The sequence below is a fragment of the Cydia pomonella genome, chromosome 14, assembly GCF_033807575.1.
Source record: "Cydia pomonella isolate Wapato2018A chromosome 14, ilCydPomo1, whole genome shotgun sequence".
In the NCBI taxonomy this organism is placed as follows: domain Eukaryota; kingdom Metazoa; phylum Arthropoda; class Insecta; order Lepidoptera; family Tortricidae; genus Cydia; species Cydia pomonella.
In genome coordinates, this window is record NC_084716.1 from 16,497,249 (window position 1) to 16,514,025 (window position 16,777).

Genomic DNA, 16,777 nt, shown 5'->3' on the forward strand with positions numbered 1-16,777 from the left:
AAATAAAATAAAAATTCGGGTTTACCGGGAGTTTGCCCCTTCATTATCTACGGTTCAAAAGTGGTCAAATGAATTCAAGCGTGGGAGGGACAGCATTGAAGATCACCCTAGACCTGGTCGCCCCGTCGCAGCTACTTCATTGGACAACATCAAAAAAGTGGAAAAAATTATATTAGAAGATGCCTACTCGAGTGAAGATAAAATCGATTGCTGAAAGAACTAAAATTTCTATTGGTACTAATACACGATATTATCCACGACCATCTTAATATGTCAAGTTAGTGCAAGATGGGTGCCGCAAATGCTGACGCTTCTTCAGAAAGATACGCGAGTTGCTTGTTGTTCCGAATTTATTGACTTATGTGGTGAAAATCCCGATTAGATACTTCAAAGAATTGTTACTGGGGATGATACTTAGGTTCATCATTATGACCCAGAGAGCAAACAAGAATCCATGCAGAGGCACATTAAAGGTACACCTCATCCCAATAAGTTTAAGTCCCTACCTTCAGCCGGTAAGGTCATGGCAACGATATTCTGTGAGGGTATATTACTGATAGATTATAAAGATAAAGGTGTAAATATAACGGGGCAGTACTGCGCTAATATTCTACGCCAATTAAGGGAAGCAATTAAAGAAAAGAGGAGGGGAAGGTTAACTAGGGTTATTCTGCTCCTGCATGACAATGCTCCTATCCATACTGCTCAGATTGCTATTACCACGTAGCCCAGTGGTGGGCAAACTACGGCCCGCGGGCCAGTTCCGGCCCGCGCAAGGGTTTAATCTGGCCCGCCGCCGATTCTTCGAAATAATTAGTATAGTGCTCGCGACATAACGGTTTCAAAACCAAATGCATTTATTCTGCAGTTGTGGCCCTCCTCAGATTTTTTTTATTTTTCTGGCCCCCCATGAAGAAAGTTTGCCCACCACTGACGTAGCCGGTAGCAAACAGGCATTGCAGCCCGTCTGAGGGTAACCAGCTGCCGCGACCTGTAAAGCCTTATCAAATACACCTGATATTTATTTTTATTTCCTCCTTTTTTTCATCACCAGCACATTTTTCTTAACGCATTTTTCTTATTTTGCAAATTTTCCTTAAAACCAATATCAAATATAGCTTCTCAAATGTCGCGATCAAATTTAATCAAATTATTTCGCATCGGCAAGAACGTTTTCGCCAATTGGAATCGAATTTCCTCGTTATAAAAGTTAATAAAAAACGTGAAATATAATGTGACATAGTAGAAATAAAAATAGAAATATAAAGTTATTGGTTTTTATTACAACTAGGACAAATACCTAATCGGCGTTGTGTAATTGGCGTTGGTGGCAATCTGCTTTTTAATGATTCCCTATGCTAACTTCTTTATTTGAAAGATAATTATAACGCCTTGATGAAGTGTAAAAGCAATCATTGATCATTTGTTTTTTTTTTTATTTATTACAATTAAATCACAATTACAGAATATTTGATCAAAAAGTATCATTAAACCACAATGGTTTGTCTCGATACTCCATTCCGCAGTATTTAATAATTAGAAATACAATGCAATACACATATACATCTAATTCGTAAATGACATTATGATTGCAAATATCACAAACTGAGCGCGTCTGTTCATCATCAGCCGATGCATCAATTTGAGATAATTTTCACTCTCTTAAGAGGAAAGTATACTACGAGGTCGTCCATACAAAAGGAGAAGACCATTTTCTAACTATAAATATTTTCCATTCTCCATGAATTTTAGTATGTTATTGACACAATGAAAAACTAGGTTTATATGTTTTCCTTTTTTCCAAATTTGCAATTAAAAAAAAAAAACATTTAAAAAATAAGCGAAACCTATAAACCTAGAATATATTATGCTGAAGCGATCGAAAACAAAATCAAACTGATTTGTTGAGATTTAGTCAGTGGGAAAACGTTTTCTCACGAAATGGAATTTCATAGAAAAAGTACCGTTATTTCGATAATTGCGATTTATCGAAATAGCTATTCTTCCCTATTAAGTTAAGAACCCTTGCTATGCTCTAACCGCTATACACGTCAAAACTTGCTGACACAAATACAATTTTGATTTGTGAAAATAACGATTCAAAATTGAATAGAATGGGAGACCTCTTATAGGTCTCTAAGTAGCTAGAGGTTAAGTAAATTAGAGCGAAACAAAAGTATAATTGGTCTCTAATTGCCAACGGTTTAGAGGGGCCCGGACTCCGGCATATATTCTATTAGCGAGCGCACTGGTCATTACTTAGACTAATTATACGAGTAGATCAGAAGAAACTGGGTACAGTTAACTAATTACAAACATAAGCTAAGTGACAAACATCAAAATTATAACTCTTTTCTACTCGTCGACTGTAATTGTTCGCGCCCCTTTTCATTCCTTATCATTCATATTCATCCATCTCGCTCGCTCTTCTTTCATACTCTACTCTCTATTCAACCACATTTTTATTTTCATATCACCCGCCTTTTGCCGACCTACTTAAACGCAAATAAAGAGCAGAATTTAAATGAATGTAATTCTTTTGGAAATGTCAATCAAGAGAACATTCGCTTTTCCTGGTGAAAATTAATTATTTTTCGATTATAATAAAATAGTGAATGTGAAGTAGAAAGAGGAAATACGAGAAGAAAGCGATCCAAAATTAAATAAGGCGGCCGCCGCAAACAAACCGGAATTTACATCCAGGTACGCTGGGCGTCATAACTCATAATATACATCCTTTTTGTTTTATTCTAATTTTAGTTTCTTTTTAGTCTTATTCTACTTCTCGAACTGCGCTTTCCGCTAGTCCTTCGATCTTCCTCGCGTCAGTAACGGTGTTCAGTAACGGTTGAATTAAGGTTTCGTACACCCAACTATGTTTGCGTACTTTTCATGTATGGGCTCCCAACACAACTACATATAATAATCATTTCGATACGCTGTAGTCGACTATAAAAAAAATTACCAATTACGTCCGCTCCCATAGAAAATACTAAACGGGGGACGGGTGGGCGATGGCTTCGCGCGTTTATGTCTTTTGTACTAAATTTTTGTCTACTGAGATACTCACCAATTTTCATAAATTATTTATATCTTATAGTTAAAACGTATTATTTTAGATGACTCGTAAAAGAGGATTGTATATAATAATATAATAAGCTTTTAAATATCGTACCTTACTTAGGCAACTCAGTCATCTTCGTTGCCCAAACACGGCACTCGACTGAAAAGCTCTCTATTATATCACGATTGTTTAAAATACCAAAGAGAATTTGAAATAGAGGTGGATTGTCAAAGTAAACTTTGTAGCCACAGTAAATTTACTGCTATATTTCGACACATGATTAAAACTTTTAGAACGCCATTTGACTTCGCCATCGCTCGAATTGATGCCGCTATACTTTTAGCCTATGCTCTAGTAGATGGCGCTACTTTTTGATATTTAACAAATTTAACACATATCAGTCAAATAATAAGGTTCAAAGTCAAATGGCGTTCTAAAAATGTGTCGAAAGATGGAAGTAAATTTACGGCTACGAAGTTTACTTCGACAATCCACCCCTATTTCAAATTATCTTTGAAAATACTAATTTATCAAGCACACACGTCTAAAAATGACTTAATAAAGGATAAATAAAAAAAAACTAGTTCGGGCAAGACTCGAACTTGCAACATGTCAAACAATTCGTCAGAGCACAGCCCATTGTACAAGCCGTAGAACACATACAAGGAGGCAAAGTCTCTCCTTAGACTTAAAGGTTCAATACCGCTTGTGAGTTTGGGATATTCGAAGATTCGTACAGCGCGCCTTTGGACTGAGTCGAGTCTTGCCCGTAGCGATTAAGTTTTCCTTTAATTTGATAAATAAACAATAACATTTGAAGTATCTAGGAATTTAATTTATCAACTACATTACCAACATTAATAGAACTGCAATACGTTTTAAGTAAAACTAATTTCACCAACACAATTCAAAGTACCTAAACTAATATCAAAGACTGAAAATAAATACACAAATGCGTTCTAGAGTTTTCAATTAATTTTTAAAGGTGCGAATTAGGATTTGGCAGGTGTACCTGTATGTAAAGGTCTCAATCTGCATTTCTAATCGAGGCCCGCATTAATTCTGATCTCAGGCATTGAACTAGGGTCTAATTTATTACAGGTATTAAAATATAAACAAACGAAAAAGAACTTAAGCGAACTCAGCGCCGTCGACTGGCCAGAAACGGCTTTGGACAGAGAGGCATGGCGGTCTTTGGTGTCAGAGGTCAAGATCCACTTAGGGTTGTCTCAACTCGCGCCACAGCAGTAAGTATCTATGTATGTATTATAATAAAAGCACTGAGTTAAGTTTCATGTTTAGTATCAAGATTCTTTTACATACTTAAATGCTAAATATCTTAGTGCTTTTTTGTCCAAACGGGGTTTTCTATTATGGCAGGTAAAGGGGAAGAAAATAAGGCAAACCTATGCCACCACGCTAGTATTTTCTATGAACTGTCTACAATTATACCCCCTTATTTATAAAATTTACATGTGTTGGTCAAAATAGGTTTTCTTACTAATATATCAAAGTAATATTCAAATATTTTAAAGCATTTTCACTAAAACATGTCTAAGTAGTTGTTATAGTAGCAACGTATTTTTGCATGAGCTTTAGTATGAAACCTATTCGATTCTTCATGCATTTGAAACTTTAAAAAATGATGGCTTGTAAACTTACGTAAGTACTTATTTAAAAACTTAAGTAAAGCGCCTCTAGTATGTGACAGTGAAGTTTTCAGAGAGATATTCTATATTTGAAATTTTTAATATTTCTAACGATAATATTTATAGCTATTCATGCCGTGATCGGCAATGGCGACCCTAGCTAATTACTAGCGTGAGCTCTAATATGGCTCGCAAAGCCGAACTTACTTTTAAAAACTCTATCGCAGGTGGGGCAGTAAAGTTGGCCAAATGTATTATAAGTATAATTATAGGAGGGTTTTTCGCCGGGATTTACGTATCTGACGTTTCGCGTCAAGGTCAATGAGACGAGCGTTTTCAAAGTTCTTTACGCTCGTTTTGACACGCCAACGCCATTCTGGCCGCAGAGAAGCATAATCCTCCCATTTGTCAGGTGGTATACCGGACGAAGTTAGGGGGCGCTTAAGCACGTCCTTGTAACGTAGGTGCTGCCCACCTTGCTTCCGTTTACCAGCTGATAGCTGGGAATAGAAAACAGCTTTCGGTAGTCTGCAATCACTCATACGCCAAACATGCCCACACCACCTTAGCTGACCCTTCATCAAAAGCGCCTCCATGCCTGGCATCTTGCAACGACGAAGTACTTCAGTGTTGTGGACGCGATCTTGCCATCTTATATGCAAAATGGAACGTAGACAGCGCAAGTGGAACGTGTCTAGCGAGCGAATATCGCCTTGGTACAAACACCATGTTTCCGTATATAAAAGAATCGGAAGAACCATGGCTTTGTACACCGACAACTTCGTCTGCAGCTTTAGATCATGCAATCGCCGACCGAAAGTGGATGCGGCTAGTCTGTTATCCTTTCTGATCTGGCTCCCAAGATACTTGAAAGAGGACACTTCTGTTAGGGGTTTCCCTTCTATAGTTAGTTTGGAAGTGTCCGCTTCGCAATTGCGGGCTGGTTGTTTTAGCACTTGAGTCTTGGATATGTTTATTACTAAGCCAAATCTAAGGCACGACCTTTGCAGAGCATGTAGGATTGAAGCGCCTCCATGCTATCGGCCATTAAGCAAACGTCGTCGGCATAGAGAATCTCCAGAACGGAGAGCCTTTTAGTCTTTGTTTTAGACTTGAATCGAGTTACGTCGAATATACTTCTATCAGAACGAACGCTTAGTCGTATTTGTCCAGAGCATCCAAGAAGCGAGTCCTCAAGCACTGTGGAAAAATACAACGCAAAAAGAGTTGGAGCCACCACACAACCCTGTTTGACTCCACTGGTGACCCGAAATTGTTCCGAAAACTCGTTTTCATGCCGAACTGTAGCCATCATGTTTTCATGAAACTGTCTGACTAAGTTAACGAATATTGCGGGACACCCAGTTTTTTGCAAGACCAGCCAGAGAGCTTCGCGCGGTCTGTGGTCGAAAGCCTTTTCAAGGTCTACAAAGCAGATACATATATAGGGGACAATTTTGTTCTACGCTTTTCTCTTGGATTTGTTTAAGAACAAATATAGCATACAGTGCCCCTATAAGGTCGAAAACCACACTGGCTCTCCGGCAGGACCTGTTCTGCTAGGCAACCTAGGCGGGTGTTAAGTATGTGCGCTAAGATTTTTCCGGCAGTGGATAGAGGGGAAATGCCTCTATAAGAACCGCAATCAGAGATCTGACCCTTACCCTTGTACAATTTACAATATTATTTACTTACGTAAGAAGTCCAATATTATGTACTTACGTAAGAAGTACGTACTGTTGTAAGAAGTTTAACTAATCCTGTCAACTAGGGAACAAATCAAGTTATTTTATTCAATATTTTCGATTGAGTTTTTAAGTCACACTACAAAATATAAATTATAAATAAACGTCCTTTAAAAAAATCAGATTTTTCTCATAAGATTGCTGTCATGATGTGCAATTAGTTTTTTGTCATGCAATTAAGTTTAGGTTAGTATTTAATTGTTCATCGTTTAAATTTATAGCATCCTAATTTAACTGTCGGGATAAAATTATAATATAAATATATATATATATATATATAAATATATTTGACGACCGGTTTGGCCTAGTGGGTAGTGACCCTGCCTACGAAGCTGATGGTCCCGGGTTCAAATCCTGGTAAGGGCATTTATTCGTGTGATGAGCATGGATATTTGTTCCTGAGTCATGGGTGTTTTCTATCTATTTAAGTATTTATAAATATTTATATATTATATATATCGTGGTCTAAGTACCCTCAACACAAGCCTTATTGAGCTTACTGTGGGACTTAGTCAATTTGTGTAATAATGTCCTATAATATTTATTATTATTATTATTTATATAATATAATAACTTTATGCAACAAAGGCCTGACACGCGTAACACGTTAGGTCACCCTTTTGTTACGAAACAGTTGTTAATTAAGATTACCCGCAAGTGCATTAGTGTGGAAGCACCTTTACATTTCGATTCACAATACAATCTAAACATTTCACAGCATTTGATTTCCACTACCCAGTTTCTCAGATCAATACTTATAGATGGCGCTTAATTCGTACTACCTGGCTGGCAAACAAGCTTCCGACGGTCCAAGGTCACACTTAACTTGGTCGGGGTGTAATACAATTTGGTTGCCGATCGCTCCTCATTTTAACGGTGTAACTCACAGTAACGGTTCGTTTACTGAAACCAATTCGGCGTCAGCCAATAGGGTGATAAATACCCGTAAACTAATTTGATAAAATAAACAATCGCTCCGCAAGCAGTATAATGAAACTTTGGAATTTTAAATTATAAGAATTTTAAAAATGTTAGGTTAAAATTTGTACTTAAATGTCGCCCCTCCCCTTTCCTTCCCCATCAGCTGCCGACTCCCTTGAGAAGGTTCTAAATAATCTATATAGGTACTCACTGTTCAACAATATCGTTATAAAACTCTAATTTTTCGGTAAAATATTAATGTTAAAAGTCACAATATGCCGAGCGGTCATCATGTATTCAATATGCTTCATAATTCATAACGCAGGATCTAAAGAAAGGCAATCTCGATTCAGGCACCCTTTGATTGCTCTACTAGATTGAACAAAAGATTACAACATTTGAGTCTTGGAAATCTGTCAGTATTGAATTTAAAGTGCCTAATTGAAACATTTGATTGCGCAATATCTGTATTCAATCTGGCATATAGTTGATTGTGAGACTTCATATTTTGAAATCATTATGATAAATGTTGAAAAGTATCAGAGTTTTCAACTGCTAGTTTGTTTTGTAACCTCAGAACGAATAAATATATATTAGGTCGAAATTAAAAAAAAAAAATTTGAACACTAATACAGATTTTTCCTATTCATTCTTTTTTGTTTATACGCTTTTCTAAGCGGTGAATTTTTCTTTTTTCCGTTAATTAAATGAAATAAGTACATTATCGCTTGATAAAAAAAAACAATTGAGAAGTTGGTTAGTTTTCCAATACGTATAAGTGCCATTTATTTTTAGGGCTCCGTACCTCAAAAGGAAAAACGGAATCCCTATAGGATCACTCGTGCACCTGTCTGTCCGTCCATCCGTCGACGTCGTGTTAAACAATTGTTAATAATGAAATAATACTCAAAGCCCTGAGCGAGTCATATTTATTTCAAAACTGCTACTCCTACTATTTATTAATAGCAAAAGCCTAAAGCGCAATTATTTCTCAACTACTTACGCCAAGATGTCATTTGACAGTAAAATCAAATAAGGGATACTTAATTAATGTTAATTTAGAATAAGGAAAACCATTGTGCAGGTATAATATTTATTTACACATTATCAAAATCATATGCACGTTTATTAAACTATAAATTACGTAATCACGATTATAGAAACCATAATGCACAATAATAGTTAAATCTAGAAAACCTAGCTTCCTAAATGATAAGTACTAAATACTAGAATACCTAGGTATTCTAGTATTACTGGCAATATTAAATAACGATTTAAATTACAACTGAATTGTTAAGCAAAGACGACTTTAACTGAATTTATATAATTAATCTTAACTTTCATAACCCTATTCAAAATAGAACACTATTAACAGCATAGTACAATTTGCAACGTCTACAGAGCTAATCACTATCACTATAGTTTAACGGTTAAATACAAGACGTTAGAATTTAAATTAAAGCTTGATATTAACCACAAACGCGACCGCTATTTAAATACAATGAAGAAAGCAACCAAAAGCCGTTAGACACTAATTGTAAAATCAACAAACAGCTAAATCTACCAAAAACACAGGTAATAGCAGGCAATTACTAAATCTAGTACTTATCTTTTAGCACTATCCCAACAACCAATTTACAGTTGTTTTCGCTACCAAAGTTCCAAGCGTAATGGCCGCGTCGGTCTAAATTTTCAAACGGCTGGATAACGAACTCCCCTCCAATAATCTGGTTACAGTTGCCTCGGCTAATCACGTTGCGAGGTTCCAGTGGCGTGATTGGTACGAACGTCGCTGATTGGTCCGTTTGGTAGGAATGCTGGCGCCATAGTTGCGACGAGCGAGTGCCCTCTTGCGGCCATGATAGAAACGAAGTGGTGTGACGTGTTGATGGCAGTGACGTTGCTCCATCGACGCAACCGTTGTGCCATCTATTTGCTGCTCGAGAGACTTCTATGGCCGTTATTGACACTCGTCCATCCTGACGACTTTGCGACTCTGCAAAGGAAAGAAAAAGAAAACAAGGATTATCTGATTTTCATCACTAATAGAGATAGTATAAATTACCCAAGTAAAAACCATAATATGTCAATTTTGATTTGAATCTCATCCACTTTAATTTTCCATCAATTAATCCATTATAACCAATATCTATTTCCATTCTTAAACCATAGTCACTCCATTAATAACCAACATTCATATCCAATAATAAACTATTCCATCCAACAAATATCTCAAATTTGTCTTTTAAACCAATAAATAACCATATAACTTCTTTCATATATTTTTGCTTGTTTCATAATTTATCCAAGTCCTTTATCCCAAATAAATAGAAATATCCAAGGCTAATTTATCCTTCCAGTAAATCAATTAACTCCTCTGTACTATCTACCTGACTATCATCAGAACTACTTTCTGTCACATCAGTCTCCCTCTGAAATCTCTTTATTGAATCCGAAGATACTAAAGCTTCAAACCGCTTATAGCCCTTCACTCCTTTAAGCGACGTAATTACGTACCTATCGTTACCTGCCACTTTTGTAATCTTATATGGTCCACTGAATTTTTCTTTCAGTTTCCGCCTCACGTTGATGTTTCTATCAGCCGCGCCTTTCCACAGTACTAAATCATTTACCTTGTACTTCGTTGGTCGTTTCCGCTTTGCATTAAAATGTTTTTGCATGACCTCTGCCGTTCTTTTAAGATTACCTGATGCAGTGCACCGAGTTTGCTCCGCAGTTTGTTCGTCGTCGAAGGAATTTCCTGCTATTGCTTGATATCTGCTACGGCTTGCGCTAAACATTAGTTTGAAAGGAGTAAATCCAGTAGATGAACTATGTAAATTGTTCATACCCCAAGTCACCTCAGACAGCTTCATATCCCAGTCTCTCTCGTTGTCCACGCTGGTATTTAATGAGTCTAATAATGTACGGTTATACCTTTCAACCTGACCGTTAGCACGAGGGCACGCTACTGCGTTAATAATATGTTTGATAAAGTTTTCTAAACAGAATTGTTTGAAACTTTTGCTCTTAAAACAGGAACCACTGTCGGATATTATTCGTTTCGGATATCCAAACGAACAAAATATATTAGATAGAGAACTTATTACCTCTCGAGCCCTCGTGGTTTTCACAGGAACTGCCCAAGTGAATTTTGTGAAGGAATCGACAACCATTAGCAAATAACAGTTACCTGCACGGCTCTTGCAGAACGGTCCCAGATGATCAATGTGCACTGTATGAAGTGGCTCTGCTATCTTCTCAATCGGGTGAAGTTCACCCTCAGCTCGCCCATACTGACTCCTCTTGTACAGACAATCTAGACAGGCGTTTACATACTTACGTATAAATCTAGTCATACTAGGGAACCAAAAGGTGTCCTTGATAATCTGTTCACAGCGTTTTAACCCGGGGTGTCCAATACAGTCGTGAAATTTTCGTAACACATTCCACCTCCCGTACTTAGGTACAACCAATCTTTCCTTACCACCTGCAATAACTCTATACAACCGCTCTTCTTTTAACTTATAATTGTTTTTAATATCGGGTTCGGCCTCACCTGATTCCAGTTTGGTTTTGATGATACGAATCTTTTCATCCTGATTTTGAAGACAGACAATCCAATCGAAGACATCAATAGTGTTGATATCAATTACTTGCGGAGGCTCGACCGGACTTCTGCTGAGGGCGTCTACGTGACTATGGGACTTACCAGGTTTATGTTCTACTTCCATGTCGTATTCCTGAATAAGTAGCCACCATCGTGCTATTCTTGGAGTTAAATCCTTTTTCTGGAAAGTGTAACGCACTGCAGAGCAATCTGTGACCACTTTAAAATGGTTACCTACCAGGTAAATTCGGAACCGTCTTAAAGACTCCACGACTGCCAAGGTTTCGAGCTCGTAAGAATGATACATCGATTCTTCTTTGCTCGTTTTTCGACTAAAGTAGGATATGGGTTTTAAATTACCGTCTTGCTTTTGAAGTAGAATACCAGCTAATCCTCTGCTACTGGCATCTGTATGAACCTCGATATCGCCTTCTCGGCGAAAGAGAGAGAGAAGAGGACGAGTTGTTAATACCTTTTTCAACTCCTGGAAAGCTTTTTGTTGTTGTGGGCCCCACTCCCAGCCAACATTTTTCTGCAGCAACCTGTATAGATCATAAGCAATACCTGCATAGTTTTGGACAAACTTTCTGAAGTAACTGGTGAGCCCCAGGAACATACGCAGCTCATGAATGTTAGTCGGCTCCTTATACGCCAACACTGCGTCGATTTTTTTACTACCTGGTCTGATACCTTCCTCACAGATTTCATAGCCCAAGTAATCAATTTTTGTTTGCAAAAAGAAGCATTTCTCCAGATTCAAAGTTAACCCTGCATCTCTAATTATTTGCAATACTACCTTCAAAAGATCAAGACCTTCCTCTATGGAGTTTGTAGGGAGCAGCACATCATCAATATAAGGCAAAACCTTGTCATGGCGCAGAGTTGAGAATATACGATCCATTAACCGCTGGAAAACTGCAGGTGAATTCGCGAGGCCGAATGGCATCCGAAGGAATTCGTAATGCCCTTCAGGTGTTACAAAACCAGTTTTATGAATATCGTCTTTAGCTACCGGAATCTGATAAAACCCTTGAGACAAATCGAGGCTTGTAAAATATTTTTTTCCACCTAACTTTTCGATATGCTCCTCTATAACCGGCAAAGGATATTTGTCCTTCACTGTTATGCTGTTAAGTTTCCTAAAGTCTACACAAAGACGAAAATCTCCATTTTTCTTACGTACCAGGATAATTGGGCTCGCGTAATTGGAGGTGGATTCCCTAATGATTCCATTAGACAACATATCCTCAATCTTCTCCCTCATCACGGTCTTCTCAGAGTAAGATAACCTATAAGGCCTGTAACATACCGGCTTATCGGAATTTAGCTCAATGTTAAGTTCGATTTTGTTCGTAACTCCCAATTCACGCGTGTCCTCTGAAAAACAATCCGAAAATTCTTGCAAAATCTGACTCAATTTATTTAAAACCGATGGATCCTGAATCCCGCATTTAATCTTACTAACGTCTACTTTCATTATCGAATTTACCAATACATCTATTCCTCGAGGAGCAGACACGGATGTTTCTTCCACTACATACCCTCTAACTAGCAGTTGCCCCTTTTTAAAAGCCAAAGGATTCGTACCCTGATTTATAACAAAGACAGAATTAACTGGAGCACAGTAAAGAGAAGAGGGAATGCTGTACTCTACATCATTAAACCTACAAGAGCGAGTATCCACAAACAATACAGTGGAATCTTGAAGAATTTCGTTACTATCAGTCTCCACAAATTGAGCCGTATTAGCAGGAATAACCGTATCTGAAGAACAGACCAATCTTACCTTTGAAACCTCTGCATCTGCACAAATCGAACTTATATGGACTATCTCCTCGTTGGCAGGCTCCTGCTTACTCCTCTCGAAGGTAACCGTTGATCCTTGAATAACTAACCTGTACAGACCATTATTAAGAACTGGCTGACCTACAAAGACATCGGCTCCTTTCAGGGGAATGTTGACCACCAATGCTTCAGATTTAACTTTAACCCCGTCGATAATAAACTCTACCGATACCTGACCACAACAACTGACTTGTGGCCCGTAAAGCCCATTAATAAACATGTTGCATGGTTGTAAATTGAGATTTAGTTTACGAGAGCATTCCAATGTAATCAGATTCCGTCGGGCCCCCGAGTCTAAATAGGCTCTTACCTGATGACCATTTAAACTGATGTTTTTATAATAGCAATCATTTACCTGGGAGTCAACAAGGTTCACCGAAGCCTTCCGGAAACACTGCTCTGTCTTGTGGTTCGTCTTCCCACAAACGTCACATTTAACAGCGTTGGGATTCTTCGGACACGACCGCACGACGTGACCTGCTTCCTTGCATAAAAAACAGGTTACAGAAGGTTTGTTTGATGATGATGTAGACTTCTGTTCTCCTGCGATCACTTCCTTTGATGTACCAGGAGCGTTAAAATCTCTGCCACGCGTTGAATATTGTCGGTTTGGAGGTCCCTTTTTCTCATCGTTCATGCACAAGAACTGAGAATATAACTCACCAGGGGTTCTGTAGTTACCTGCTCTTGCCGAGGTCTTTAAGTGAAATGGTAGCCCTTCGATCAAACAAGACACAGCCTTATCACCAGTGATTTCGCATTTAGTTAACATGCTACATTTAGAGTAAAAATAGTGTGTCATTGTCTCACCAAACAATTTCTTTCTATAGATCATTTCCTTAAGAGCTTCCGCATAATCCATGTTTTGAGGAAAAGCTTCAAGAATTCGCTCCTTCCATTCAAACCATGACATTTCGTAGCTCCGTAAAGCATTATGCCACATCTTTGCTAAACCCGACAGGCGTGACTGCATATAATAGCTTTTAACACTATCAGACCAACCGTGAATTGCGCCCAGTTGTTCAATTTTGTTGAGCCATTGTTGCGCTGGTAGCTCCGATTTCTCAGGATCAAACTCCGGGATAATGTCAGGTTTCACCATAACACCATAATAATTTGGATTGATCCTACCAGGTTCATCCAGCGCAGCAGGTGGCTCGCGATCCACAGATTCTCGCGGCCGCCAAGGAGCCCAACGCCTCGGTGTACGCTCACGGCTGCGCCTGCGGCTGCTGCTGCTGCGTTCTCGTCGTTCCAGTCGCGTGTTGTCCCACCGCACCGGGCTACGGGACCTGCTCCTATTATGTGAATCCATATCCCACTTCTGAAAATGTTAAACAATTGTTAATAATGAAATAATACTCAAAGCCCTGAGCGAGTCATATTTATTTCAAAACTGCTACTCCTACTATTTATTAATAGCAAAAGCCTAAAGCGCAATTATTTCTCAACTACTTACGCCAAGATGTCATTTGACAGTAAAATCAAATAAGGGATACTTAATTAATGTTAATTTAGAATAAGGAAAACCATTGTGCAGGTATAATATTTATTTACACATTATCAAAATCATATGCACGTTTATTAAACTATAAATTACGTAATCACGATTATAGAAACCATAATGCACAATAATAGTTAAATCTAGAAAACCTAGCTTCCTAAATGATAAGTACTAAATACTAGAATACCTAGGTATTCTAGTATTACTGGCAATATTAAATAACGATTTAAATTACAACTGAATTGTTAAGCAAAGACGACTTTAACTGAATTTATATAATTAATCTTAACTTTCATAACCCTATTCAAAATAGAACACTATTAACAGCATAGTACAATTTGCAACGTCTACAGAGCTAATCACTATCACTATAGTTTAACGGTTAAATACAAGACGTTAGAATTTAAATTAAAGCTTGATATTAACCACAAACGCGACCGCTATTTAAATACAATGAAGAAAGCAACCAAAAGCCGTTAGACACTAATTGTAAAATCAACAAACAGCTAAATCTACCAAAAACACAGGTAATAGCAGGCAATTACTAAATCTAGTACTTATCTTTTAGCACTATCCCAACAACCAATTTACAGTTGTTTTCGCTACCAAAGTTCCAAGCGTAATGGCCGCGTCGGTCTAAATTTTCAAACGGCTGGATAACGAACTCCCCTCCAATAATCTGGTTACAGTTGCCTCGGCTAATCACGTTGCGAGGTTCCAGTGGCGTGATTGGTACGAACGTCGCTGATTGGTCCGTTTGGTAGGAATGCTGGCGCCATAGTTGCGACGAGCGAGTGCCCTCTTGCGGCCATGATAGAAACGAAGTGGTGTGACGTGTTGATGGCAGTGACGTTGCTCCATCGACGCAACCGTTGTGCCATCTATTTGCTGCTCGAGAGACTTCTATGGCCGTTATTGACAGTCGATAAATAAAAGGTCTCATTATGCGACTCGCAAATATAAATATAGTATATATTTTTTTAATAATTTTATAATAAACAGTTTAGAATCTATTCAAGAAAATAGGCAACATATACGGATTTAAGAACAAAAATGTGGTTAAGCTGTTTTAGGGACACAACCGCGATGGTTTACGCGAAATGTGCAAGTGTTATTTTAAACTCCTATGAAATTATGAAGTTAAAATAACACTTGCAAAGTCTGGGCTATAAAGATCGCTGCCAACTTAGCTTGGTCTAACTTTATTATAGTTCCAGAGATATAAGCCACCGCGCCATGTTTTTTGTTCTTCAAGAGGTTTCACTCACGTTTCACGTACAAAAAAAATTGTTAAAAATTGTGTGATGTACGGAACCCTTGAAACGCGAGTCCGGCTCGCACTTGACCGGTTTTTTATTACCTGCCGACCTTATGATATTAGTGTTCATTAAAAATATTTTTGATATTATTACTTAGATGGGAAAATGCTTCTCAAATCATTTTAAGAGCATACGATAGTAATACCCTCTATTGTCAAGGCGCTATAATGCGTGTTCAGATATTTTTGAGCACCTCCGCCGCTTTGATATTTCCGATGGTGACTGCACTTCATAGATACTTGGGTATTGTTCTCTTATACGCGATTGAATCACGTAATTGGTCCTTCCAGGTAGATCCAAGTGGTTTATTTCTACATTTGGAACATTCCTCGAAATTGTTTACCGTTGTCTCAACAAGCAGCAACACTTTTAACTGTCCTTTGTCCTGTCTTTTAACAGAACAGTGTGGGCGATGGTACAAACGCGAATCTTCCGAAGATTTGCAGGTGTAAGAGTTATTTTCTGTGACAATGAATGTGAAAAATGCTTAGTAAAATAATCATCGACGTTGAAAAAATTTAGATAATATACGAAATAAAATGCGTTTGTAGGGGACAGCTCATAGAATGACCCATTTTCACAAATTATGTGTGTCAAACACAAGTACATGAAACAGATTGTTAATGTTCATAAAAAAAATACTCTACGTTAAAGTTACATTTGAATGTCGAATGCAGCATCAGCAGATTTGCTGTAGCAGCGTTACTGTTCCAGCGCTGTATCAGGCAAAGTCACAGTCAATTTCTTTAATAAAATAAAATATGATATGATATGATATTTATTGATAAATATTCACATTTACATTTTTATTTTATATTTAAAATGAGTGCCGGATTGAGGGTTCTACTTGCCACATTCGTGTCGTAACAGAAAGATGCCAATTACTGTAGTAATATTTCATTGCGTATTTATTTTTGCGGTGGGAGGGTGGGGAACATTAATTGCATGTAAAAATACGCAAGTAAGTATAATAGGTTTACGGGTTAGCACTGATTGACTAGCACGTTATCTTTTCGCGGATTAGCAAAGTAGTATTTTTTGTTTTAATTAGTTTGGATTTCCGCAAAGTAAGACCTGATTCTAATCTTTTGCACACTTTAATTATATTTAAGCGCACGCG

At 37.8% G+C, this 16,777-nt stretch overlaps 2 protein-coding genes across 2 annotated transcripts in view; both read right to left on the reverse strand.

Moving 5' to 3' along the window:
- Nucleotides 1-16,777, reverse strand: part of LOC133525076 (neuropeptides capa receptor-like) — a 267,296-nt gene that overhangs the window by 91,871 nt on the left and 158,648 nt on the right. The gene's annotated exons all lie outside the window — the stretch shown is intronic.
- LOC133525073 (uncharacterized) lies at nt 8,829-14,603 on the reverse strand. Its single transcript, XM_061861302.1, has 2 exons — nt 13,190-14,603; nt 8,829-9,375 (listed from the first exon to the last, which is right to left on the reverse strand). The coding sequence occupies exons 1-2, from the start codon at nt 14,147-14,149 to the stop codon at nt 9,340-9,342; spliced, it is 996 nt and encodes a 331-aa protein (XP_061717286.1). The 5' UTR covers nt 14,150-14,603; the 3' UTR covers nt 8,829-9,339.